The 23704-nt window shown below is 38.7% G+C and overlaps 4 protein-coding genes and 1 pseudogene across 11 annotated transcripts; 2 read left to right on the top strand and 3 right to left on the bottom strand.

The window, feature by feature from the left end:
* Positions 1-356: 356 nt before the first annotated feature.
* On the bottom strand, positions 357-5583 carry LOC119997729 (aberrant root formation protein 4). Its single transcript, XM_038844910.1, has 14 exons — positions 5395-5583; positions 4635-4811; positions 4400-4549; positions 4147-4219; positions 3849-4024; positions 3685-3744; positions 3294-3444; positions 3109-3171; positions 2707-2978; positions 2558-2629; positions 2236-2313; positions 1925-2131; positions 1316-1367; positions 357-827 (listed from the first exon to the last, which is right to left on the bottom strand). The coding sequence occupies exons 1-14, from the start codon at positions 5482-5484 to the stop codon at positions 607-609; spliced, it is 1842 nt and encodes a 613-aa protein (XP_038700838.1). The 5' UTR covers positions 5485-5583; the 3' UTR covers positions 357-606.
* Positions 5584-5834: 251 nt separating this feature from the next.
* LOC119997730 lies at positions 5835-10137 on the top strand (annotated as a pseudogene).
* Positions 10138-12448: 2311 nt separating this feature from the next.
* Positions 12449-14836, bottom strand: LOC119997978. Of its 6 annotated transcripts, none has more exons than XM_038845224.1 (6): positions 14698-14836; positions 13625-13776; positions 13460-13515; positions 13103-13150; positions 12893-12992; positions 12449-12560 (listed from the first exon to the last, which is right to left on the bottom strand). In XM_038845224.1, exons 2-6 carry the CDS (start codon positions 13751-13753, stop codon positions 12465-12467), a joined length of 429 nt encoding a protein of 142 aa, XP_038701152.1. In that variant the 5' UTR covers positions 13754-13776; positions 14698-14836; the 3' UTR covers positions 12449-12464. The 6 variants fall into 6 exon arrangements, with proteins under 6 accessions (XP_038701152.1, XP_038701157.1, XP_038701155.1 ...); XM_038845229.1 differs by having other exon boundaries at positions 12893-12978; positions 13081-13150; XM_038845227.1 differs by having other exon boundaries at positions 12893-12978; positions 13066-13150.
* On the top strand, positions 13827-15249 carry LOC119997979. The gene has a single exon (XM_038845230.1). It carries the CDS (start codon positions 14670-14672, stop codon positions 14991-14993), a length of 324 nt encoding a protein of 107 aa, XP_038701158.1. The 5' UTR covers positions 13827-14669; the 3' UTR covers positions 14994-15249.
* A 1691-nt stretch (positions 15250-16940) lies between these two features.
* LOC119997284 (homeobox protein knotted-1-like 3) lies at positions 16941-22321 on the bottom strand. 3 transcript variants are annotated; one of them, XM_038844189.1, is made up of 6 exons: positions 21328-22321; positions 19266-19386; positions 18268-18461; positions 18053-18184; positions 17492-17628; positions 16941-17403 (listed from the first exon to the last, which is right to left on the bottom strand). In XM_038844189.1, the coding sequence occupies exons 1-6, from the start codon at positions 22018-22020 to the stop codon at positions 17361-17363; spliced, it is 1320 nt and encodes a 439-aa protein (XP_038700117.1). In that variant the 5' UTR covers positions 22021-22321; the 3' UTR covers positions 16941-17360. The 3 variants fall into 3 exon arrangements, with proteins under 3 accessions (XP_038700117.1, XP_038700119.1, XP_038700118.1); XM_038844191.1 differs by having other exon boundaries at positions 16941-17392; positions 21328-22020; XM_038844190.1 differs by having other exon boundaries at positions 16941-17400; positions 21328-22020.
* Between the last annotated feature and the right edge of the window lie 1383 nt (positions 22322-23704).

The raw sequence follows: 23704 nt of genomic DNA on the forward strand, positions 1-23704 counted from the left end.
ATGCTTAGAGTTGCAATGCTAGCTCTCAAAGAGTCTGGAATTTGTGCAGAAAGAAGCTTGTGGATGTTTCATTTGTGACCATTTAATGGACTCTGTCTGATGCGTCATAGTTAATTGGTCACCTGTGAGTCTGTATTTTAAACTGTGGATGCTCTTTAAAGCTGGGTACCAGAAAACATGGAAAAAATATGCAACTTGGAGCTGACAGACTTGTGGGTCTAACAATGCTTGCAGCGTATTATTTTTTTATAATCAAGTACAAGCTCTCCGAGGATCGTTTCAAGCTTTCATTGGCAGATTTAACGCTTTGAACCAGCTGACGAAGAGCTGCAAGTTGTCTTGAATACCTTGCAGGGTAAAACAATGAACCCAAGGTTTGTAGTATGTCAATCCACATCAAATCAAAACAAACATCTGAAATGCCCAAACTGTCTTCCCCTTATCAGGACCGAAATTGAACAATATACAAAATTTTGAGTTTAGAAGGATGAACCTACATCCTGACTAGTACACATATACCCCTCTTGCACTCTCTCGCGCATCAAGTAATATGAGGTTTACCAATTAGGAAGTTGCGAAGCTATCGTTGAACATCTAGTTGACAATCTATGTTGGATGTCTCAGCTTTTCCTCAACAAGCTCAATACAACGATACAATACTAACTCAACTGGATTTAGAGCGCATACTATGTCAGTTGCAAACTGACCATAGTCATTATTGTTCTCTGCCATGACACCGATCACAAGTGTTCGAAGAGGAAGCAGCCACTCATTGTACGCCTTCTGCAAACTATTTTTGGACATTACTCCAGTGTAGTTGGTTTTATCTGTTCCATGATGACCATACAAAGGAAATAAAGGTGGCATCCAAGTAAAAACTACTTCAAATCTTTATACAGTCATGGTAATTTGCACATAGATTACAAAAAGAAAGGACATATCATGGAAGATTCAGATGTCTAGTGATGTTGTTTACTTATAATTCACAGGACAGGCTAAAATGACACAATATCTGGGGGCTATAAACTGCCAAAGTTTGTTCTGTATAAGGTCCTTGGATGATTGTAGTCAGACATAACAGTAAAACAGTGTTCTGAACCATGAAAAAGTTATATTAGAGTCAGTGGTGTCAGCCAGTCCAGCGGTTTAACCAGACTCATTTGTGTAGAGCAGAGAACAATTCTGATTAGCAAGAAAGAAATAACACCCACAAAGACAGACACCCATATACATTGCAACGAGAAACAGATATGAAAAATACTACTCGTAAACCCCTTTCTTTCTTGACTACCCTAAATGACTGAGATGCATTTACCTGAAGCTTCTGCTAGCAAAGTGAATCTGTACAGGTTGAGGGCAGATAGTACCTGACGAACATAATACCAAAAAAGAGTTACATAATGGGAAGAATTTGATCCATGAAAACATCGAAAAGTCTTTCATAACGTACGTATAAATGTTACCCAATAAACAACGCAAATATTTCCCCTATTTATGAGGTTGAAGGTCACCACCCACAAAACACATGAACACAAACTATTAATTGATGAACTTGGCACACATTACCAGCAAGTAATTTAAGCTGCCAAGAAGTTTGAAGAAAATTATGTATGTCCAAACACTATTGCGTCTTCTGAGGTTTAAACTTGGAAAAAAAAGGTTTCTCAAAATGAACGGAAGGTTAAAAATATATAAAAAAAGAGAGAGCATGTTTCTTAGTCCGGGTAGTATACAAGAAAGTAGAAGTCATACCAATATAACTTAAAACTTAAAATAAGAACTCTATGAACATAAGGAAAGAATGATCAGACAGTCATGACCAAAACTTTTTTGTTTCCCTCCTCCTCCTTATTCTTTTGAGAAGTTCAATGCTTGGAAGACATAAAGCACAAGAAAAAAGAAGATTCAACTAGTTAAATAATACCGCATCACCAAACTCTGGAAGCGATGGAGGCGCTCCTTTTGGTGGCTTCAAAATTAACTCCACCAGTTCAAGGACGCTAGCAGTCCAAAACACTGTATTTTCCCTTGCTTGATCTTCAGGGTGAAGGTCTTCAGATTGTCCTACGGATTTTCGTTGTAAACTTTCTAAGCACATTTCATCTCTCACAAGATCTATGAGAACTGCAATCTATAGAAAGTTGTAACAAATGCTTCGGATGATAAAACTATGAAAACATAATTTCAAAAGATATCAAAACTAGTGAATCACATGGTCAGCTTGAAGGCACTTACCATAGAGGAAGAGTCACAATTTGTTATCAGAGCTTGTAGAATGTCAAACCTCATAGTAGTTGGAATATCAGCAAGTACCTGCTTTTGTATGGCTAATCACTTCAGGTGTTGGAAGAACAGTGGAAACTATAAATAATTTGGGAGAGAAGGTAGCAGAAGGTGAGAGAACGTACTAGAAAACATTGTAATTCAAAATTCTATAGAAAAAAAAGAAGGTCAAGGGGTAGCAGTACATAACCAATTTGAGATTAATTCTTCAAGTGTAAAAAACCACTAGGTGAGTTTGGCAGCTTTTAAGATGTAAAGATTTCAAAGTCATCACCTTTTTAAATGCTTCATAAGCGTTCTTCCTTAGCACCGTCTCTGGAGTATAAATGATGGCCAATGTGATAGCCTACATAGATTCTTGCAGCCATGAGAGAAGCAACCAAACAGATAGTAATGTAAAGCTCAAAGACATCAAGAGACTACCTGCAGAGCAGCAAAGAGGGTAGGCATATATATAGAGTTGTCTTGATGTTCGCCAGAACATTTGTGGGAGGTATTTCCATCCATAATGCAAAGCAAGAAATCAAATGTATGTTTCTTCAAATCCCAAGGCAGATTGATGGAGGAAAATATGTGCTTCAACATGCCTACTGCTTGCCATCTATTAATCCGGTTGCTCCGGAGTTCGTCCTTGACAGCAGACAAGTTCTCATTAGCAGCCCAAGCAACTTCATCCGCATTAAAGCCCCAAATCACTGCATCAATAAAGCAACAGAACAAGTAATGCATTTAGAGAAGTGAACATCAATCAAGGAAATCGACCACGATGGCAAAGGAAAATACTCTAACACAGAAGAACAGAAATCCGTATTTGCAAATGCTGACCTGAAACGCATGAGCCAAGTTTGACGTAGGATAAAAAATTCAAGTAAACATCATCATCATCATCTGTGCATCTCATAAGGAAAAAAAATATATATACAAGTTGGAAAAGATTGATAGAAAAGCGAAAAAAAGAAGAAGAAGAGCTATGACATATTTTGAAGCGTTGTTATTGTATTCAAATTTACCTCCTACAATAATGCTAGTTATTTGGTCGACATCAGACCCAGTAATTAAACCAAGATATGACAAACTACAGTACGGGAGAAAGTGTGATAATTGTGACACCAGAGGAAGACAGCTTGAAACTTTGTCTGTCCAGCTGACTGAAACAATTGCCTGTAAACAAAGAGACTATATTACAACTAAAGTAAACACAGACATTCCAGTTACGTGATAACATGAAAAATAGTCATGAAGAACGGGAAAAAAAAACAATGGTGCAAAATAAAGAGTCAGCGCTTGAAAAATTAAGTAATTAAGTCCAATCAACACGGAAACTCAAGAGTATAGATGGGAGGAAAAGAAAAGACAGAAAAAAATCTAACTGGGACCGAAATTGAATAGAAGAGTGTCAACCATGATATACAAAACATATAAGCCCAGTAGTGCACGGAGCTTTCCATTAACATTGCACTCCTGTCAAATCAAAACATGCTAGAATTTAGAAAAGGACAAATATGTATCAAGTCCAAAATGTAGCTAATAAAGCGGAAGATATATGTTCATCAAACTGCACACACCAGCTTCACACAAACCGCATGTATAGAACCAGCAATCTTAATTGTACGGTCAAAAAGATCCATGAATTGTGTTGGCCCATCATCTGACTCAGAACATACAGCCTTTAAAACATCTAGGATAACAGGAACTGCTTCTTTCACTTGCTCGAAGTGACACCGCTTAATGGAAAGGAAAACTGAAAACCCAAAAGAAAAATACAAAAACTTTCTCAGCCTTATTCGGGCAGAAATATCCACTTCTCACATTTTACCTAGCTCATGAAACCTGACCACAGAAAAAAAAAATTAAGACTATAACCTTTTGAGAGCCCACTTAGAAGAGGAGCGATGTGATGAGAAGCAGTATCAGTCCCACTTGAGGTGCTCAGAGCCTGAAGCAATAAGAATTACCAGTTAGCAAAATACCTAGAAGATTGACAAGAAGTAATTAATATTAAGAAGCGACGCACACAAACTCATATAACGAGAAGCAATTGAAGTATAGACAGGACACCATTAACACTAAAATTGGGGTATCTTTTGAATCAAACAAGGGCAGAGATTAAACTGACCTCGCAAAGAACTGGCAGCATGTCCCTAGGATTGCACATCTCTATGAACCAATCAATAATACTTTCAGAGGTCACCAAACAGCTGTCCGACACACCAGCAAACATTGAAACCGCTTTTGGCAACTTAAAAGAAAGCACATCAATGACCTCCTACAGCAATACCAAGCATTGCCCAAGCTCAGAAAGAAATCAAACCATTAATCACTAGATAAGGAAATAAAAGAATACTGAATACCTGGTCTAATGAAGCAGAAGACAAATATTTATAAATCTCCCGGAGAACTTCATATGCATTTTTCTTTGCATCATCATTTTCTGGATCTGACAAAGCAGCATCTGATACTGAATCAAGGAAGTAGACCAGCTCTGAAACTACGTTGTCCGTTTGACCAGAATCATCACCTTGGGTCGACTACAAAATACAAAGATTAGACTGTTGAAATTAAAGTGAATGAACAATTTCAAGAACATAATTTGATTGATTGCACAAGCTCTCATGCGTATTTGAAGAGACAAAAATACGACGTATCCGCTATTATTCCAGAAGACTAGAGTGAGATGAGACAATTCGCGGATTTATTTCTCAGTTGGCTGATTCAATATCTACTAAGCGACAGTGCTTCGTGTTTCAGGAATAAATGGTGCAATAAAAGGAAAGCGAAGATTTCAAATTCTTCAGGATTATAGATCAAAGTACCTAGCTTGAACTCACAATACATATTGAAAGTAAAGAAAAAATACAAATAGAAAGCTTTGAAGTTCTCTTCTCTGTCCGTCAGAGCGCGCTATTTTTCTCAAGTACCAAGCTTGAGGATTAACGCAATTTCACATATATATTAAACTTTGCTGAAAGGATCTCAGTTGTTCTGTATGGTCGAGCTCACATAAGCAATTAAATTGTAGAAGAGTTTAAGTGATTATTTTGGGCCTTCTTACATTTTCTTATCATACAAACAGGACATAGAGGAATCTTACAAGAAGAAACAAGGACCTACTTTGGAGCATAAGGTTAGGGTTTCTTGAAGACGAATCTTCAGAGACTGAGCAGAAGACGATTCCCGAAGGTCCGCGCTCTCTGTTAGCATGGCGTCGCTGCAACTGATCCGAGTAGCAGGTTTCACCCTCCCAGATATAATCGGGATACTCTAAATTAACATATTGATTTTTTAAGCATGAATTAACTTACATACATTGGTTTATATCTGTTTTTTTAAACACAAAATAATTCTTTTATTTTTTTGGTAAGCTAGTATTATAATTACCCTCAACTTTTTGACGCCTCCTTGCAGATTTAAGCATGTAATATTACGGTAATGCCTAGAAGAAATTCAAGTCCGTGTCAGATCTAGACCTGGGCCTAAAGCTTGGGCTCTAATAAGACGCTTCGGGCCGACTTCTTCTCCAGAACCAGAAGACCGACACTTTTTTAAAAGACCGAAACCCACCGCCAAAGCAAACACGCTCCCTCGTTTTTCCTCTATCAAACACACACATTCGCTTGCTACTCTGCGGGCCCTAGATCAAACAGATCTGTGATCTCCCTCTTGCTTCTCCGCATGTTTGTTTGCATCGTTGCTATCTCTTTCGTCTGATTGAAATGGTCTCATGCCTTGGATCTAACTCACGAACACACACTCGCTTCCACTCTGGCGGACCCTAGATCAAACAGATCCTGTGATCTCCTTCTGCTTCTCAGTGTGTTTGTTTGCATCGCTACTATCTCTTTCGTTTGTTTGAAATGGTCTCAATCTTATGCGATAGGCAGATGTGAGTGTCGAGGCCTCCTCCATGATCCGCGTTGCTGTTCCTCAGATCGGGACAGTTTCACCGGCGATCTTGCGGGACTACTACTCGATGTTGATGTGGCACCACACGATCCCACTCTCCGCGATCAGTTCGTTTTATACAGAGCACCAGAAGTCTCCTTTTGCGAACCAGCCGTGGGAGACCGGATCGCTCCGGTTCAAGTTCGTGCTTGGCGGAGCTCCTCCTAGTCCCTGGGAGGACTTTCACTCCAACCGCAAGATCCTTGCTGTTATTGGCGTGTTTCATTGTCGGTCTTCGCTTGATCTGGACTCGGTTGTCGAGCAATTCAACTCTGCGTGTTAGGGATACTCCTCCTCGCTGGTGGAGCGGTGCTTCGCTTTTTGTCCTGGTGACTCAGATTCGGATTTGCGTTCCTTCTTTTAGTTTTTGTCTCCACTTTTGGCTAATTTAACTGGCATATCGTTCAGGACTAGGGCAGGTTCACAATGACCTCTTTTTAGGGTTTCACAACCGAAGTCAAATTAAATTACAATTGTAGAATGGTATAGTTAATGGCCATGAGGCATTGGCACTAACATTAGTTGAACTTAGTGATAATTATGTAAATGTGACTTCTCCTCGTGCTTGTATTGGCTTTTGAATTTATTGGATTTGGTTCTAAAGTTTGTACTGGTTTAGACTTCTGCCTGATCCTCTCCAGTTACTTCTATGGTTACCAAAAATATTAAGTATTTGATGTGTGAATACTTCATCATTCATGGGGTCTAGCTGTTCATTTTGAGTGTTTTGTACTGTGGAGTAGATCACATTGACAAGTATGAACTCTAAATTTTTTTTCATTAATTAGCATGTTGTATAGCTTTGGATTTTGGAATTAGTTTTCCGTCTGGCATATCCTTTGCAACTTCAAAATAGACTCTTACCTTGGCATCGTCCAAATGCTTTGGTTTTTTTTTTTTCATGTACAGCTAGAGGATGGGGGTAAAATGAGGGGCAACCTGATATTGTTCCCTCCTCCTGATCGTCAGACACATGAGTTTCACTTTGAAACCATGATGCAAGACATTGCTGCCTCATTGCTGATTGAATTCGAAAAGTGGTTTCTTAAGGCAGAATCTGCTGGAACCATTCTCAAGATGCCTTTGGATTCTCAAGCCAGTCTCAGCTTAGCCGAGGTTTACGTCTAGTTGTCCTAAGGATTTGTGTCTGTCATTCTTTAGATTGATGCTTCGGTTCTTTATTAGATCCTATGCATTGAGCACTGCAACTTAAATCATTTTAAAATGCAGGTGATTAAAGCCAAAAAAACATAGACTTGCTCATGCACAGAAGACTTTATAGGAGATTATTGTTTATTGGCAGGATCGCCTGTTGATGCGAATGCCCATTATTCTACTGCTTTAGAACTTGCAAGATTGACGGGAGATTACTTCTGGTATGCTGGGGCATTGGAGGGTAGTGTTTCTGCCTTACTGGCAAGGCAATTTTTTTTTTAACTCGGATCATTTAAGTTTTCAAAATTCTATTTATGGCTTCTGTTGTGCTTGAGAAGATTTGTGACTTTAATTTGAGTACCTTAGGGCTTATACCTTTTTTATTGATAATTGGCTCTTTATTTGCAAGTTTTGGCTTTTGAAAATTGTAACAACTTTCTAGACACAAATGGCTGGTGGTTTTATGACTATTCTTATTGATCTTTCTTCTTTGGGTTTGACTTCGTTGGTGGCCACGAATAAACATTATTTTGTATACCAAAAAATAAAGTAACCTATTCTAGGAATATATGGACAAAAGTGGTATTGCTTTATATTGTGAGAAGTTTGGCATTTGGGAATTCGACACGTGCATGTGGAAGTTGCCTCACATGTCCACTAGTTACCTTCTAGTTATGCATTTTCTTTCAGTTATGCACCATTTCCAAACGGTTATGTAATTGTTAGTTAGCAGTTATTGAAGTGATAATTAGTTTTGCACAATGCCCGTTTCCCTTCAGTTGCTATGGCTTATATATGCCACCTGTTGAATGAAATGGACGTGGTGTTATCCAACTACTTCCTCTACTAATTTCCTTCTAATTCCTTTCCCATTTTCAAGTTTGCTAAGTTGAACATAACAGAAATTTTTTTCCCTAATTGTTGAACCTTGAAGGGGATCTGACCTCTGCCTTATGGCAGAGGTTGGTTCTACCGTGAGTCTATTATCTGTTGGCTTCTTATATCATTCTTCTGATTATTATACATTTCCTTATGTAGAAATTGTTAATTTCTTAATCATTTATGAACAATATCAACAATTTAACACCAAATGTTTCCCTAAACCCATAATGCCATTGGGCTAGCTCATAGTTGGAGACTAAGGCAAAGAAAGAGGCAGTGTATGACAATATGTGCCATTACGGTGCGTCGTTGTACTTGTCCCTATATGAAATGAGAGTTAATGTATCTGAGGTGACCAACCTTCTAGATTATGTGCTCTGTTGGAAGTTTTAGGTTTTACTCAGTATGAGGTGACCAACCTTCTAGATTATGTGCTCTGTTGGAAGTTTTAGGTTTTACTCAGTATGAGTCTTTAAAAAATATGAATGACATCAACATTGTTATTCTTAGACTAATAATTATATTCTCATATGAAAGCTGGATAAACAATTAGAGTGTATATAGCATGCACTTAACTTCTTTACCTATCCCTTTTTTGGTTTTTTCTTTCCACTCTTCCAATGACTTATCAGGTAATTTGAATAAATGTTGCTGATGTGTGCTTTTGCTTGAACATATGAACTTGAGCCAACTATATATGTATTTGTTGATAGAAATGTCAGGTGGGAATCTGGGCGAAATAGCGCTGGAGAATTAAATATTGATGCAGTGCAGACAGCTCTTCAGACGTCGGTAATGGATGTTCTTCTGCCAGATCCATTGACATTTGGCTTCAGGCTGGTTAGACATGATCGTGAACATGCTGAAAAGCTTGATGTTCCAATAGAGTCCAGTATATGCATTGATAAAGGTTCTGTGCTGGCACATGACATGACTCCTATGGAAGTTCTTGTTCGAAACAACACCACAGAAATGATAAAGAGTCTTAGTATAAGATGCAGGGATGTAGCTGGAGAGAATTGTGCCAAGGGTGTGAAGGCAACCGTCCTATGGTCCGGTAAGGATTTCTCAAGACATGATTCACTAGTTACCATATATTTTTGTGCATTTCCTTAATCATACATTTCGTATTGTTTTGGCCATCACCAACATGCTCATCAAAGCTTTGATCTCACACAATCTGGCTTCAGCTTCTGAATCCATAAAATAAAGAAATTAGATGGAATACATTACATGAATTCTGATTCACCATTCACTTATTTTGATCCAAAGTTATGCTCTCCAATAATCGCATAGACTATATATGTCCTATTATTTTATTAACCGTTAAAATATCTCATTTTATATGAACCAGTTTGCAAAGTGCTCCACTGCTTCACTTATTTTGTAGAATTATTGAAATTTGGATCTTGGCTACTCTAACAGAGTTTCAGCTAACCTGGCACTTGAAGTTGATGGGAATGTAAACATTGGGAGAAAAGAAAATGCTGCATGCTTCGATTGCTTCAAGTCATGGGTTTATATTCATTTTTTTTGTGTGATTCTGGTAGATGTATTGAATGGGATTACTATGGAGGTTCCTGCACTCCAGGAATCTAGGCATTCTTTCTTCTTGTATTTTCCTGTCCCTGGTGAGTACACCATAGTATAGCTGCTGCAGTAATTGATGATGCAAATGACATCCTCAGACCTCGTGCAAGAACTGATTCCCCTGATGAGCCAATCTTTTGTTGGGGATATCCATTCCATGTCCGTGTTAATGGGACTGTAAGTTTTCTTGCAATCTATACCAGCTGAGATTAGCTTTACTTGCTCATATTAGACTTGGAAATGCTCAAATCGAAAAATGGTACCTCATCCTCATCTGTTCCTTGCCATCAATTCGTCATTTTATTTTCTCATTATTCTTATATTGGCAATTTTGATCGTTTACCATAATCATTTTCATGCGTTTGTAAAACCGTGTTATACTGTTGTGAGACAACTGTTTTTTGTTTAATCCATCACGGGTTATGTTATTCGGAGATTTTGCACGGGGGGTTTGTTTAGGTGTATTCCGTCGAAGTTCGTTAGTAGATTGTTCAGCATACTCATGATGGGCCAGTTAAGCCCAAACTAGATTGGTTTGTCACCGACATAGTTGGCCCGGATATTAACGGCCCACATGATGGAAGGCATACTGAAGATTGTCTAAGGCCCAATATTTTCGCATAATGAGCTTTTGCCGACAAGGTTCAGTTAGCCTTGATTTCAATTGCCTGAGCCCAATTTAACCAGACTCGAGTCAGGGGAGGCCCAGAATTGTGTGGGCTTGCTATTACCTGATTTGGTTGCCCATGTGTAAAGTATAATGTTATTCAGGCACAAATATGATGGGCCTCGTCCAAAATATAATGGGCATGGGCCCAATTTAGTGGCGTATAGGCCCAACTATAATGGGCCTGGGCCGCATTCATTAATCTCAGGCCCAAAATTGTATGGGCCTTGGCCCAATTTAATGGTATATAGGCCCAACTATAATGGGCCTTGGAATCATTAATTTATCACAGGCCCAAAATCGTATGGGCCACGTCTCAAATATGTTGGGCCTGTATCCAAATTCAATGGGTATAGGCGCAACTATAATGGGCCTAGGCCACATACATTTATCTCAGGCCCAAAATTGTATGTGACTAGGCCCAATTATGGTGGGACTGAGCCCAATTTAACGGCAAATAGGCCCACTATAATGGGCCTGGGGGTCGAAATTGTAGTGCTTAGGCCTAATTTTTGCTTGGGTTCTAAATTAGATGGGCTTGATGCTAAGGCACTTATTTGGATGCCCTGGGCTAAGTACGATGGCCCTCAGCCTAATTTAATGGTGTCTAGGCCTGGCCTTGATTTGGATTCGCTTTGCAGTTAAGGTTTTGAGTTGGATGGGCCTAGGCCATCTATGTTGCCCAGCCCAATGCCAATGAGAGCCCAATTCAACGTATCCTAGGCCCAACTCATTTTCGGCCTGAGCGCACATAAGCCATAAGTCAATTCTCAAGGGCACAGAGCTCCAACAGTATTTAGGGTCTTAGCATCGCCCATGAAAGAGTACATTTTTCAATTTAAAGCTAATTTGACATTGTTGCCATTGACCAAGTGAGATTGCTTACTTTACAAACCCACCCAAAAAACAGATGCTCTCGCCACAGAAAGTGTTACTAGCCTAACAGCCAGCTGATTTCTAACACCTAACACAGGAAAAGTTTTGACCATTTGCAGTCAACTAATAACTGTTTTTTTTATGGCATAGAAGACACAAAAACAGTGCTGACGCCACAGAAAGGTTATTATGATTATGTAATCCACGTACACAGTACCCTATCAACTTGCATATGTATACTAAATCTCCTCATTTTTTTTTTAATCTTTCTCAAGTAATCATGCAATAAAAATTACTGCCACACAGTTCCTTTGATTAAAATTACTTATTCAAAATAGTGAAGACATGGGAACATGAATGTGGTTTCCAGATAGAGACTTTGCCATACTATCTTTACAACCCCCCACAAAAAAAATGCATTTTAGATGATAAAAAGCATTAGTTCATCGAAGAATGAAGAACTCGCTTCCAAGGATAATGGATACATATGAAATTATGCAACCTTGCAGTGCAGATGGCAACTGAACAGATTACAATACTTGTTGAGTATGAAAGCTGAAAAGATGGGGGGGAAAAAAGAGTACTCACACACACATCCACACATTGTGGGGGAGGGAGGGATGGAAGAGAATCATTTTTGCACTATGTGACGAGTCAACTAGCCAAAACCCAGTGGGTGGACTCTAACCTTTTAATCTCTTTAGGGCTTGGCTATACAGGCCCAAGTTTTGGGTTGGAACCTAATAGCTAGGCACCTAACCTAAGCCTCACATGGCCATGACCACCTCTATCACTTATCTTCAAAGTTCAAACATAATACAGGTCATAAGGAACATGCCAAAGACAACATGCTTATTTAAAAAAACATGTCAAAGACAACATTGCATGATACCTGCCCAATAGCCCAAAGCTTTCAAAAGATGAAGTTGATTCATCCATTAAAAGTTGCACCTGTTCTATTTTCTAAAAGGAAAAAAGGTCAGGAAACAGTTGTCAACGTATTGCATAAGCCTGTATTTTAGTATGCTATTACGCTAAGTGAAAACACTTACCTTCAACAGAAGGTTCATCATTGTGTCACAGACTCACATGCCATAAAAATGCAGCTATAGTCCGCAACCACATGATGTGGTGGCCAAATCAATCTTATAAGGCATTCCACAACCTGAAGAGAGCAAGGAACCCACATAATAATATAATGGCATAATAGATGAAAACATACTGCAATAATTTCTTCTTTTAATGCAAAAGAAATTGATTGAGAAGAGTACATCAATAATTTCTGAAAGTGCATTGACACATTCAGAGAGTTTTGATCGAGTTAAGACGTTATTTTGTCACTTCCATGAACCTACAAGGCTACAATGGCCATTTTATATCATTTTAAAGACAGCAAAAGTTTCCAGTGCAAAGAGCAGCAACATGCATCAAGATGGTAAGAATGAATTTGGTATCAAAGGTCAATGAGATGCATCAAATTAAAAAAAAACAACTTACAGCTTTATAACCTCCCAAAGAAGCCAGACCTTTACATCCTTCAATTTCCATTGTGATTTGACAAAGCGTTGGAAGCAGAAAGCAGACTGAGTAAAAAGGACTGTTTGATATAAATCATATAATCACTCAGTAAGTACTCAGTACAATAATCCAAGTAGTCAGAATTAACTAACAGTTTTCATCTTCACCTTCAATGGAAAGTATATATACCAGTAGTTACTAGTTCTGTGACCTTCTCTTTGCAAGCAATTGGTGCTTCTGCAAGATAGCTAAAACAAAAGAAACTCTGACAGTATAAACCAAAAAGAAAGAAAGAAAAGTTCAGAGAAATTAAGCAATAAGATTTCCCTCACATTCTCCGCGACAAACAGGTTTTCCAAAAGCAACAGGGAAAAGAACGATGGAATAGTATATGGAGACATATATATCCTAAACAGTATTATTCAACTTAACCGACTATCCAAAAATATGTACGACTGATCAACAAACGATACTTATAACAACCACCACCCTCTAATTTTTTGCTGGAACAAGAATATGTAAGTGAAGAAGATGGATATGGCATACCTCCCAATAACTCTCACCGAGGCGAGAATATCATTTCCTTTCGCCTGCCCATGCTTCTGTAGAATCAAAATTTCGATTAAAAATGAGTACAATATGTCATAAAAAATAAAGAGATAACAAAAAGGTTACCCAACTTTAAGTTTTTAACACTACTAGTTAAATTACCTTTGCATCTTGTTGATGGTCGAGAACAACATCAACAGTCTCATTCAGTGCTTTCTCAAATTTAAGCAAATACATGGGCCCACCATATTGGAAAGAAAATGACTCCAACCAGCAACCCCGAACAGCCATTCCTATTAGATGAGATTTTCATACTTCACAAATATAAAACAATGAAAAACAACATTTTCAAAGCTTTTGATTTTGAAAATAAAACACGAATTTGAAGTCTTCATTATTCACTAGGAAACAAAGCTCAACAAATGCCATTTAAGCATTATAATTGCTAAATAAATTGCTATTAACGAGAAACAATCTTTCATTTCTCAGGAGAACAAAAAAAGGCCTTCCTTCAGCCCTCCAACAAATTGTTGTAAACAAGAAATCTAACGAGATTAATAATAACTATCATGCATCTATATATAGCTGGTCCCATCTCACAAAAAAATACGTAACACTCGGCCGGCCCAATAAGAACATATAAAATAGTCATGCTTCGGCAACTAATATGGACCTACTGTACCAGGCTCAGCTGTAACTTACGCCTGCAAAGTTCTTTGGATCCAAAAAAGGCAGATAAAGGAAAGTCTAAAGTCCACAACACACAGGTTCATATTTTAGGGTTTGAGATTAGAAGAAGCTAATAGACCAAGCCCCCATGGTTTCCTGTAAAACCAAGTGAAGAGCTACAATAAACCTAATCTGACTGCTATTGAAAAGGAAATTAGTTTCATATCATCAACTAAAACTTGGCAGTTTTAGTATTATTTGTCGATTCAGTTGTTTTCTCTCAAAAGCTCACCACACCTTACTCGAATTTACACAAACCACCTCAAAAGATTGCACACGGTTTTAACACCAAACCACCAGCAACTCAAGCTAACGCTATGGGACCCCGCAGAACCACGTCCTTATCCCTTTTTATGTCACTCGCTCCCCAAACTTATTTATAGACACTCAATCTAATGATCTCTATTGAACGCACAACACTTAAAACACCGATCTCATCGTTGATTTTTCGATCACAGAGAAAAAAAAAGCGTAAATAATGGCAATGATTAGCGAATGTCACTCACCGTCATCCCTAAAAGACAAGCTGAAGTCATCGATTTATTGTTTCCGAGTGAATCCACACGAGCTTCTTGAGAACGATGAAGACAGGCAACAGACGACGGGGAGAACTCTACAGTCTGGAGATCAAGAATTGGATATCAGAGATAGGTTGCGAGGACTGATTAATGGATGGAAGAACAAGAGGCGGTTCAACTCCTCCGATTTCCGCTACGATCCGACGAGTTACGCGCTCAACTTCGAGGACGAGAGCCGCGTCGACGAACTGCCTTCGGCAAATTTCTCGTCGAGATACCGATGACACCGGACAGCGTGCCCGTGAAGGATCGTGTAGAGAACGCTGCTGTCGAGAAGGGGGGAGTTCCGTGGAGCTGAACTTGAAAAATTATAATAGGTTTTGGTTAAAATGAAAAATTAGGGCTTGGTTTTAGTACTCACCGAGGCTCGGCGCGGTATATATCAGGATTTGGGATACGAGCGGAGGGAACAAATTAGTAGTCTGTGCTCTGTAATCGTTCATTTAATTAATATATGAAAATTGCAAAGCATTGGTTTTATTATATTTTTTTGACAAACACACAGCCCCCATGATCCTAATTGTCTATAAAAAGGCATATCATAATTAGTGTCTATTAGTATAATAATGTGTAATATAATAAAAACTGAGGCCCAGCCCAACTACATGTTTCATGGATCGAGTGGGTTGCGGCCCAAAGTATCATGGATTAAGAATATGTATCCATACGAAGGTCTAAATGTCTAATACAACATATATTTGGATTTTCCTAGGTATTTTGGTAGATAAAGCATTGTGCTTATAATTGTTCTAGTTGCACCCACGACAAAGATTTCAAGCTGGCAATGGTAGCTAGGAGATCACTAAAGTTTTGTATTTTAATAAACTAACACCAGAATCAGTCTTGCTTTTGCCAACTTATTCTTGGCCAGCTCAGGCCACAACTTTCAATTATATTCTAAAGGGTTGTTCCTAGACACACAATTAGATGACACTTCATCTAATAAACGACAATGATAATCTGTGTACGCCTAACGTATACCCACTAAACAAAAGCCACATAAGCTACGGCTGCACCCAATTGGCCTGCAAAGCATAGTGATCAACTCACAGCACTCTCAACATAACAGTCGAATCCAATGTTCTATTGAATAACAGGTGGCATTTTATCATTATTGAACGTTGAGTCACCATATGTCACACACCTGCCATCTAAACTCTCGTAGTGTTAACAGGATTAGTAGACGGAGTCTCGTAGCCTGTATATATAGAGGAAGAGGAAATATGCTTCTGTCAACAACTTATTCCATATTGAATCACTCTTTTGCAGCTCTGTTTTTTCTCTGCCATGGCCGCTCCAGAAGAAACAATCGAATCCATCAGCGAAACATCAGCATTGACAGACTCTGAATACGAGGAAGACTACGAAGAGACCCCCTCCCCCTCCTTTTGCTGTGGTTGTTTCAAAGGACTATACTTCGGTCACAAGTACAGAAAGGCTTATTTACTGCATCAACAAGAGGAGACAAGGCAAGAAAGTTGGTTGGTGACGAAAACAAAGAAGATGAGAGAGATTTCGGAGGTTCTTGCAGGGCCGAGATGGAAGAACTTTATAAGAAGTTTTAGCAGCAATGGAGTTAGCAAGAAGAGAAGGATGCAGTTCCAGTATGATCCTAAGAGTCACGCTCTGAATTTCGACGATGGGATTGAAAGAGAAGTAGAGTTCATGGCAAGATTTGCAGGTTCTGTTGGAAGCAACAGAGTAGTTAAGTTGGAACGTGATTTGATTGATCTTTAACTGAGTTTGAATTCTTTTGATTGCTTCTCCATCATTCTTTTTAATTGTATATGGATTTGTTTGATTTTGTATCATGAATATTCTTTTGTGATTCATTGACAAATTTCCTTAATGAGAAGTGTGTACAATCTAATATAGATCATGACCATGGGCTGCAACCACAAAATCAGACTTTTCTGGGCTGCTCTCATTCTGCTGCACTGCAATATTTATATCCTCTAAACAAATTCCTAATTCATATGCATGATCTGTATAATCTGTGAAAGCCACCACACTGATCTGTTTAAGATCTTAACTCATGAAGGCATCAATATTGGCTTCCCTGCTTAGTAGGGCTTTGAATTGCTTGGAAGAACGCCAATAAATGATTATACACCACTTTATACCATATATGCTACTAATTATGTATTGCTCCATTACAATGCAAAGAGAGAGAAGAAGAAAAGAAGCAGCTATAACCACTAGTGTATGACTCCAAGAAACAATACAAAAATTATTGCACCCTACACCAACAACCCCGTAGTCATTTACACAGATATATGAGTGGTAAGCAAAAAAAACTTTTGCCAATCGGATCTCACCCTACCGGATCCAGTATAACTAGTATAGTACTTGAAATTCTGAAACTCCCTAATAAAATTACATACTAGTGCGTCTTCTGAGCTTAGCATTATAGCATACCTCTAAATGGCACAAACTAGGTTCATCATCACATCCTTCTCATCCTCCACGTTGAGTCTTTCTTTTACAGAAGCAATTCATTCCAATTCCATGGAAGTTCCATGAATGTTTGTTGGTTTCATTATTTGATTGGAAGCCTTGATCGGAGATCACTTGTTGATTCATTCGTCCAGTTACACGAAACGGTCGCTGCCACTATTTTCACCTGCATTACTTCTTTTACAATCAAGCCATCAAGGTTTGTGTAAAGCTCATAAACCAATACAAAGAAGCATAAGAATGTGTGCTTTATAACGAGCGATACCTTTTGCGCTTGCTCTTCAGGACGGTTGAAGTCGAGGGATTACTGTGCCAGTTTCTCTTTCTCTGATTGATGAACCAATTGTTTATTTGCTTAAGCTGCAAACCCGTTTCCTGCACCAGCCTTGCCTTGTCCTCTTCCTAAACAGTGAAAGAGTAGAAGACAAATTACTAAGGGAACTGATAAGGGAGAAAGCAAGAATGGCACTCTGCTAAACTATAATTAAACGTGTTACTTAGTAGCCATTGCAGTTTCGGCTTGTAGCCCAAGTATTCTGATTTGGCCGTTTGCATTCTAGTTTAAAGTTGGCATATGTTTAAACACTAACTTGTTTTAAACAAGGAAATTTCCTTGCTGGACACTTGGGAAATTGCAATAGTGTATCATTGAGGTATTCTGGCTTGTCCATTATTATGAACCGAACAAAATTCAATGGGATGTCCAATGATTCAAGGTTGATAAAACTTTAGTAGCTCCAAAATAACACATTCCAGGCTAATACTAATGAAGTATATTTAAATCAGTTTCAAATGAAATCTGCGGGACTGACAATGCAACACTTACCGTAGGATATGGCCATTTGGAATGTGACTGCCACCAAGCTTTTAGAACAGATGTTGTGTCGCCAGGAAGTTTCCCTGCTCTTCTCTTGCGCAAAATTTCCTCCCTGATGTCTACAATTTTCTCCTTGTAACCCTTTCAGGAAGATAAACCATCAGAACTATTGATAAGGAACATATATGCAAAACTTAGGCATCAATAAGTCTATAAGCAGTCACCTGTTTTAGTTCATGCTTCAGCTCTTGCCTCACACGCTCCATCAGGGACCTCTCACTCTCTGTTGGAATTAGGGGACCAAATCCCATACTATCGGGACCATCCAAACTTCCATCAAACAAGTTAGTATCACTATCCACTTGGTCATCGTCATCATCCGACATTGTTGCCCCCGTTCCTTCACCAGGAGAAACCCCTGTACATGAGTAGGAGCAACTTTAGCCTCAGTTTACTGTACCAGTTACCATGTCTTAACTCTAAAGTATGAAAAGCGCGCAGCCGTGCAGTATGGTGCAAACATTATTTTATCAGGAACTGAACATTCTTGTAAGAAGACAGCTTCATGTATCATGAATCCATTGCTAATTGTTTCAAATAAATACAAAAAGAAACCATGTCTCAAATATTCAAAGCAAGTAGCTGTCAGAACAACTTGGTACAACCGAAAGGAAGAAATAAAAGCAGTCAGAGAAAAATCAAGTCTCATTAACAGAAACCAGGAACAGATATAACCACTGGAAGTCTGGAAGAGATTCCATTCATTACTAATACAAAGAACATAGATGGCAATGGATATGAACTTCAATACTGATTTTGCATTTATTTCATGTAAAAGATAATTCAATTCAGATAAGCAGCAGACTAATCAAGAATAATCAGTGGTACACTATGCATCAGGCTACACTGCTACATAGTGCAGCATCTTCCTCCCCATCTACATTCCCTTCTTGGTTAATAATGCCGCATATCATTTCTAATATATGCTGATCGAGTTTTAGTTAAATTAACTTTTTGCTTCAGATTCCAAATCAAAATGACTATGAAGTAGGGGGCAACTTTCCTAAACCAACCAGTTATGACTGACAAGAGGCTAGTTTTTGAAATAATTAATGAAAGTTTGTACATTTTAGCAAAATATACAAATAATAATTAATGAAAGTTTATATGCAATATTGGTGAAATATACAAATAATAATTCAGTAATATAACAAAACATCACCTGCTAAGCTCTGTAGTGACTGTTCTATCTCCCAGCAAGCCATTACTGCTTCCATTGCATGCACTCTGACATGTTGTTGCAGTTGCTCTTTAAAGGAACAAAGCAAGAGAACATAATGTGTCTGAAAAAACAAGAAAGGAGGAATCAAGACTTTTGATTATACTTTGAGCTCCAACTTTCTTCAAAAAAACATTAATCAAAACTAGGAAAAACTCACACAATATGATCACACAACACCAATCAATGACAATGGAAAATGGGGGGAAAGAGAGAAATAAATAGGTGGATGTAAAATACATGTCAACAATGATGTCCCACAAGTAAAACTAAATTCTCTCCCATTCTTGTAAGAGCAAAGTATCACATAATACAATCAACTGTCTACAAGCATGGATAGAGGAGGGGGGCACATTCAATCTTCAAGCATGAGCATATTAACTAGAGTTTGATTTCAATCTTCAAGCATGACTGGAAGAAGTTATGACCATTTCCTTCAGGGAGTCAACACTGACTGTCATGCCCAATGCCTAAAGGATATACATTTTGGGGACATAGAAAATTCAGTCCAGGGTTGTCCAGCTTCGAGCTTATAAGGGTAATCCTATCAGAGCATGCAAATGGGACAATTTATGCCACTAAACTCGGAACATGCCTGTGGCGAACCAACTTATTGTAGACCAAGTGCCATTACATGCTAACAAAACATAGAAGCTCAATTTACTCCCAAGTAGAAGGTTGATTTTAATTCCCCAGAGGACTCATCTCAATGCACACATGAGAAACCTGCCTTGCACAATACAAATAGGACATTATAGATTCTTCCACTAGACACTAAAATACCCTTCTAAGGATTCTTGGCATATATACTGACCAAAAAAATGATGTTGTAGAACAGTCAACTGTCCATCTATCAACGTAAACGCGATTATGAGGATACCTTTGAACTAATCATGCAAAATTAAGTCTACACCTTACAAACTTTCATGTTCTAGTGTCAGATAGAAGCCGAAGGCAGAGCACTAACCAAAAGTTACACGATATCCTGACATTCTGGAGGAAGCATTAATGCAGTGGAGGCAATTTCATCCGCCCATTTACCCAAGTTTCAACTTTCTTCCTTCCAAAAGATTTTCTGATTCAATTTTACAGTTCAATGTGTTATGTTCCCATGCTTTAACACCCTAACCAGGCGACAACCAAAACAAGCAAGTTCAACTCAATCATTATCGATTAGCTAGTGAAACTCATTAAGTCATTATTACTATTAGGGGATCAAAGAAATTTAGAAACCAGACTCTTTGGTACAAAACCGATCTTCTTGAACTATTTTAACTTCTTTGTTTTTAATGTTAACTCCTCCAAATTTCCCCTGCCAAAAATCTTGAAACCAAATGCTTCATACTCGGTATCATTAATCCTTCATTGGTAATCATCACAAATCCAGCTAATACAAAGGTATGTGTCCAGAATTTTCCAAATCAAGACCAGCTTTAGGCAGCCTTCACAGAGCCAACCAGTCTCAACAAGAGATTTTTCCATCCACCAAAAGGTAATCTCCAACAAAATTGTCGTCTCATCTGTTAACACAAGCTCACGCCAATCAATAAAGCCATAAAACCCATATACTAATTCTGGTTCTTGTAGAATAAACCAGTTTGTATCCTCTATCATCTATACCCAAAAATATCAGGATCAACCATCGCCTAATTATATCCCAAAAAAAAGCCTCAATCAAACTTTCCTCTACACAAAAATTGTTTGTCGGTGCATCATGGTCCACTCAACCGCCGGAAGACTATTCAATATCCTCATAGAAAATGCTCTCTGAAGTAAAAATCTCAGTGGAAAATTAATATGAACCCGGATTGGATAATCCACACAACTCCAACCCAATCTCAATTTGATCACCTTCAACTAAAATCTACCCAAAAAGTATTAGAATTTGAACAATTTTAATGGCACAATGATAAGCCTAGCAGCAAATCATAGAATTCAGATAATTGTTGATAAAGACGACCAACAAAAAAAAGAGACAACTAAGTAGAAAGCACTCTGGTGTTACCATGAACTGATCAAGCTCCTTATCATCACCAACCATGCCTTGGCCCCCGCCACCCAAGGCTGAGTACTTCGCCACCACATTCTGCGACTGAGCCAATTGTGCGTCGATCCTCGGCAGCTGATCCACAGGCGTCGCGATACGCAGGCATGCTACGTGCGCCGACAGGAGCTGCTCGTACAGCTGATGCGACAGTATTTCCGTCTTATACCTTGCATTCTGCCAGTTTACCACTCGCTCAGCAACTCCACCGGCGCCACTCTTCACCATCGCGCAGTCACTCTTGTGGTTCATGGTTTCGGCGTTGCTGTTATTCTTCAAATCTGCAGAGTCGTGCGAGATAGCGTTGGCGATTATGGAGTCACCGGCTGTCGCTGCGGCTACAGCCACGTCGTCGATGACGTCACTGTGGTTGCGATGAAGGAGTGACGAGGCGGAGCGGGAGAGCCATTGGTTGGAGGACTGAGAGGGCGTAGAGTCGGAATTAGGTGTGGTGTGGAGGTTGAGGAAGTTGTTAGTGTCCGAGAAGTTCGGAGGTTGTTGCGATGATGGTGGTTGCTGCGGTTGGTTGCGCAGGAGAGCGGTGTTGAGCCAATTCGGTGGTGGCGCAGTGCTGGAAGTTTCCGGTAACTGTTGTTGTAGTGAAAAGTGATGGAGAGGAAGGTCTTTTGAGAGGTGGTTGTGGTGAAAGTCCATGTTTGTCCTTCACAAAGCAGATAAAGTAAGAGAGACTTTACTGATAAAGACTACAACTCCATGCTCGAGTCGAGACGAGAGAACGATAAAACGACTTCGTTTCCAGGTACCTTGTGCAAGGGAGAGATAGCACAACAGTGATGGAGCTTAGAGAGAGACGATAGGGTTCACTGTAGGCGTACAGAGGAGGAGGAGAGAGGGAGGTTAGGAAGCGAAAGAGAGAAGATAAGAGTTGTTTTGGGAGAGTTGTTTCGGGTGAGAGAAAAACTGCTCATCGTCAAATGGTGGGTTTTCCATTTTATATGAACCGGTCCCTGGAGCAGGAGGGAGATTAAGCTAATCAGACAACAAAGCAAAGGCCATGTTAAATGAGATTGCTTAATACAAGTCAGTTAAAAAGGCCTTTATGTGCTAACATTGCTTGGTAAAAATTATTTAGATGACATACGAAATACCTAAAAACGTATATATCTTTAGAAATTGTATCAATTAGACTCTATATGTTTTTTTTAGTAACTGACAATGTTACTTTACAATTTTATCCTTTGGACATTCGATATATGCCTAAACTCGAGTCATCATATTCGTGTACACATAAATTTCTTACCTAACAACAGAGTAAATTTGGTCAAAATTCAGTAATCGATCACGAGAGTATTGCTGATTGTAGGAATCAAATTCATAATTTCCCCAAATTCATACGGTTTGACCTAGAAGAATTCATCAAGCAGAGCCTGAACCAAAAAAAATAGTCATTATGCTACTACATTTTATGCCTACTTTCTTAACCTAAGTTGGATTAATTATGGCAGAACCACCATTATAATAATAGCGATAACAAAATGTGGTTAGTCGTACCTAAATCGGGCAATGCCCAAATAGGGGATGCTAATCATTATATATAAATTTATAAATAAACAATACTAAATTACTAATGATATTGGTTTCCTATAAAACCAAGGAAAAAGTGGTGATGGTCTTGAAACGAGTTTGTTTACGTGGGTGCACCTTCGCGAGTCGTTGGTTGATTGGGTGGACATCCGACGGTAGTAATCATGACTGTGTCGCGGTTGATAAAGACAACTACAATGGTACCTTATTTGTTGGACCAATAAAAATATTGGTCCGGTCTCATCTCTATTACACAAAAAATAAAACTAATAACGTATCTCAATACAGTCACATCAGTAAAATACATCTCTCAATACAGCTATATCAATAAAACACAAATTTCTATACATTATCCCTTTCCACCAAACATGGAGATCAACAACATTTCATGCCTTCATGTTGTCCTCAACAAAGCTATACCAAAACACATAATCTCAATACAACCACATCAATAAAACACGTCTTTCAATACAACTATATCAATAAAACATATTTTTCAATACAACCACATTAATAAAAAATAATATTTTTGTTGACTCAAGAATAATTTATCATTACAGTTGCCCTAATAGTTTTCAGTTGGGAAGTGGAGCGCGTGGTGAACACTTGTGGAAGCTTGGGATGAGGACTGCGGGATGAGAGAGTGTGGAAGGGGGGTTTTTTTTCATTTTTTATTAGACATAAGTAGGTGAGTGACATGGTCCAGGTTGCCGTACGATTTAAGCAGCAGCAATGCGAGTCCTCTTACATGTATTTGGTCCTGTTTGATGAAGCGGGCTATCGCTGGACGGCA

The sequence above is a fragment of the Tripterygium wilfordii genome, chromosome 4, assembly GCF_013401445.1.
Source record: "Tripterygium wilfordii isolate XIE 37 chromosome 4, ASM1340144v1, whole genome shotgun sequence".
Taxonomy (NCBI): Eukaryota; Viridiplantae; Streptophyta; class Magnoliopsida; order Celastrales; family Celastraceae; genus Tripterygium; species Tripterygium wilfordii.

What these genes read in the sequence shown, in the direction of transcription:
- LOC119997284 (XM_038844189.1), bottom strand. Translation starts at nt 22,020, where the DNA reads ATGGACTTTCACCACAACCACCTCTCAAAAGACCTTCCTCTCCATCAC. An exon ending in AGGAGCTTGATCAGTTCATG is followed by an intron (nt 19,387 to 21,327) that starts GTAACACCAGAG and finishes TTGTTTTTTCAG; the next exon opens with ACACATTATGTTCTCTTGCT. An exon ending in CCAAATGGCCATATCCTACG is followed by an intron (nt 17,629 to 18,052) that starts GTAAGTGTTGCA and finishes TTCACTGTTTAG; the next exon opens with GAAGAGGACAAGGCAAGGCT.
- LOC119997979 (XM_038845230.1), top strand. Translation starts at nt 14,670, where the DNA reads ATGGCAATGATTAGCGAATGTCACTCACCGTCATCCCTAAAAGACAAG.
- LOC119997729 (XM_038844910.1), bottom strand. Translation starts at nt 5,484, where the DNA reads ATGCTAACAGAGAGCGCGGACCTTCGGGAATCGTCTTCTGCTCAGTCT. An exon ending in TGCTGCCAGTTCTTTGCGAG is followed by an intron (nt 4,220 to 4,399) that starts GTCAGTTTAATC and finishes TTATTGCTTCAG; the next exon opens with GCTCTGAGCACCTCAAGTGG. An exon ending in ACTTGGCTCATGCGTTTCAG is followed by an intron (nt 2,979 to 3,108) that starts GTCAGCATTTGC and finishes TTATTGATGCAG; the next exon opens with TGATTTGGGGCTTTAATGCG.
- LOC119997978 (XM_038845224.1), bottom strand. Translation starts at nt 13,753, where the DNA reads ATGGCTGTTCGGGGTTGCTGGTTGGAGTCATTTTCTTTCCAATATGGT. An exon ending in ACCATCAACAAGATGCAAAG is followed by an intron (nt 13,516 to 13,624) that starts GTAATTTAACTA and finishes TTGATTCTACAG; the next exon opens with AAGCATGGGCAGGCGAAAGG. An exon ending in CACAGAACTAGTAACTACTG is followed by an intron (nt 12,993 to 13,102) that starts GTATATATACTT and finishes TATATCAAACAG; the next exon opens with TCCTTTTTACTCAGTCTGCT.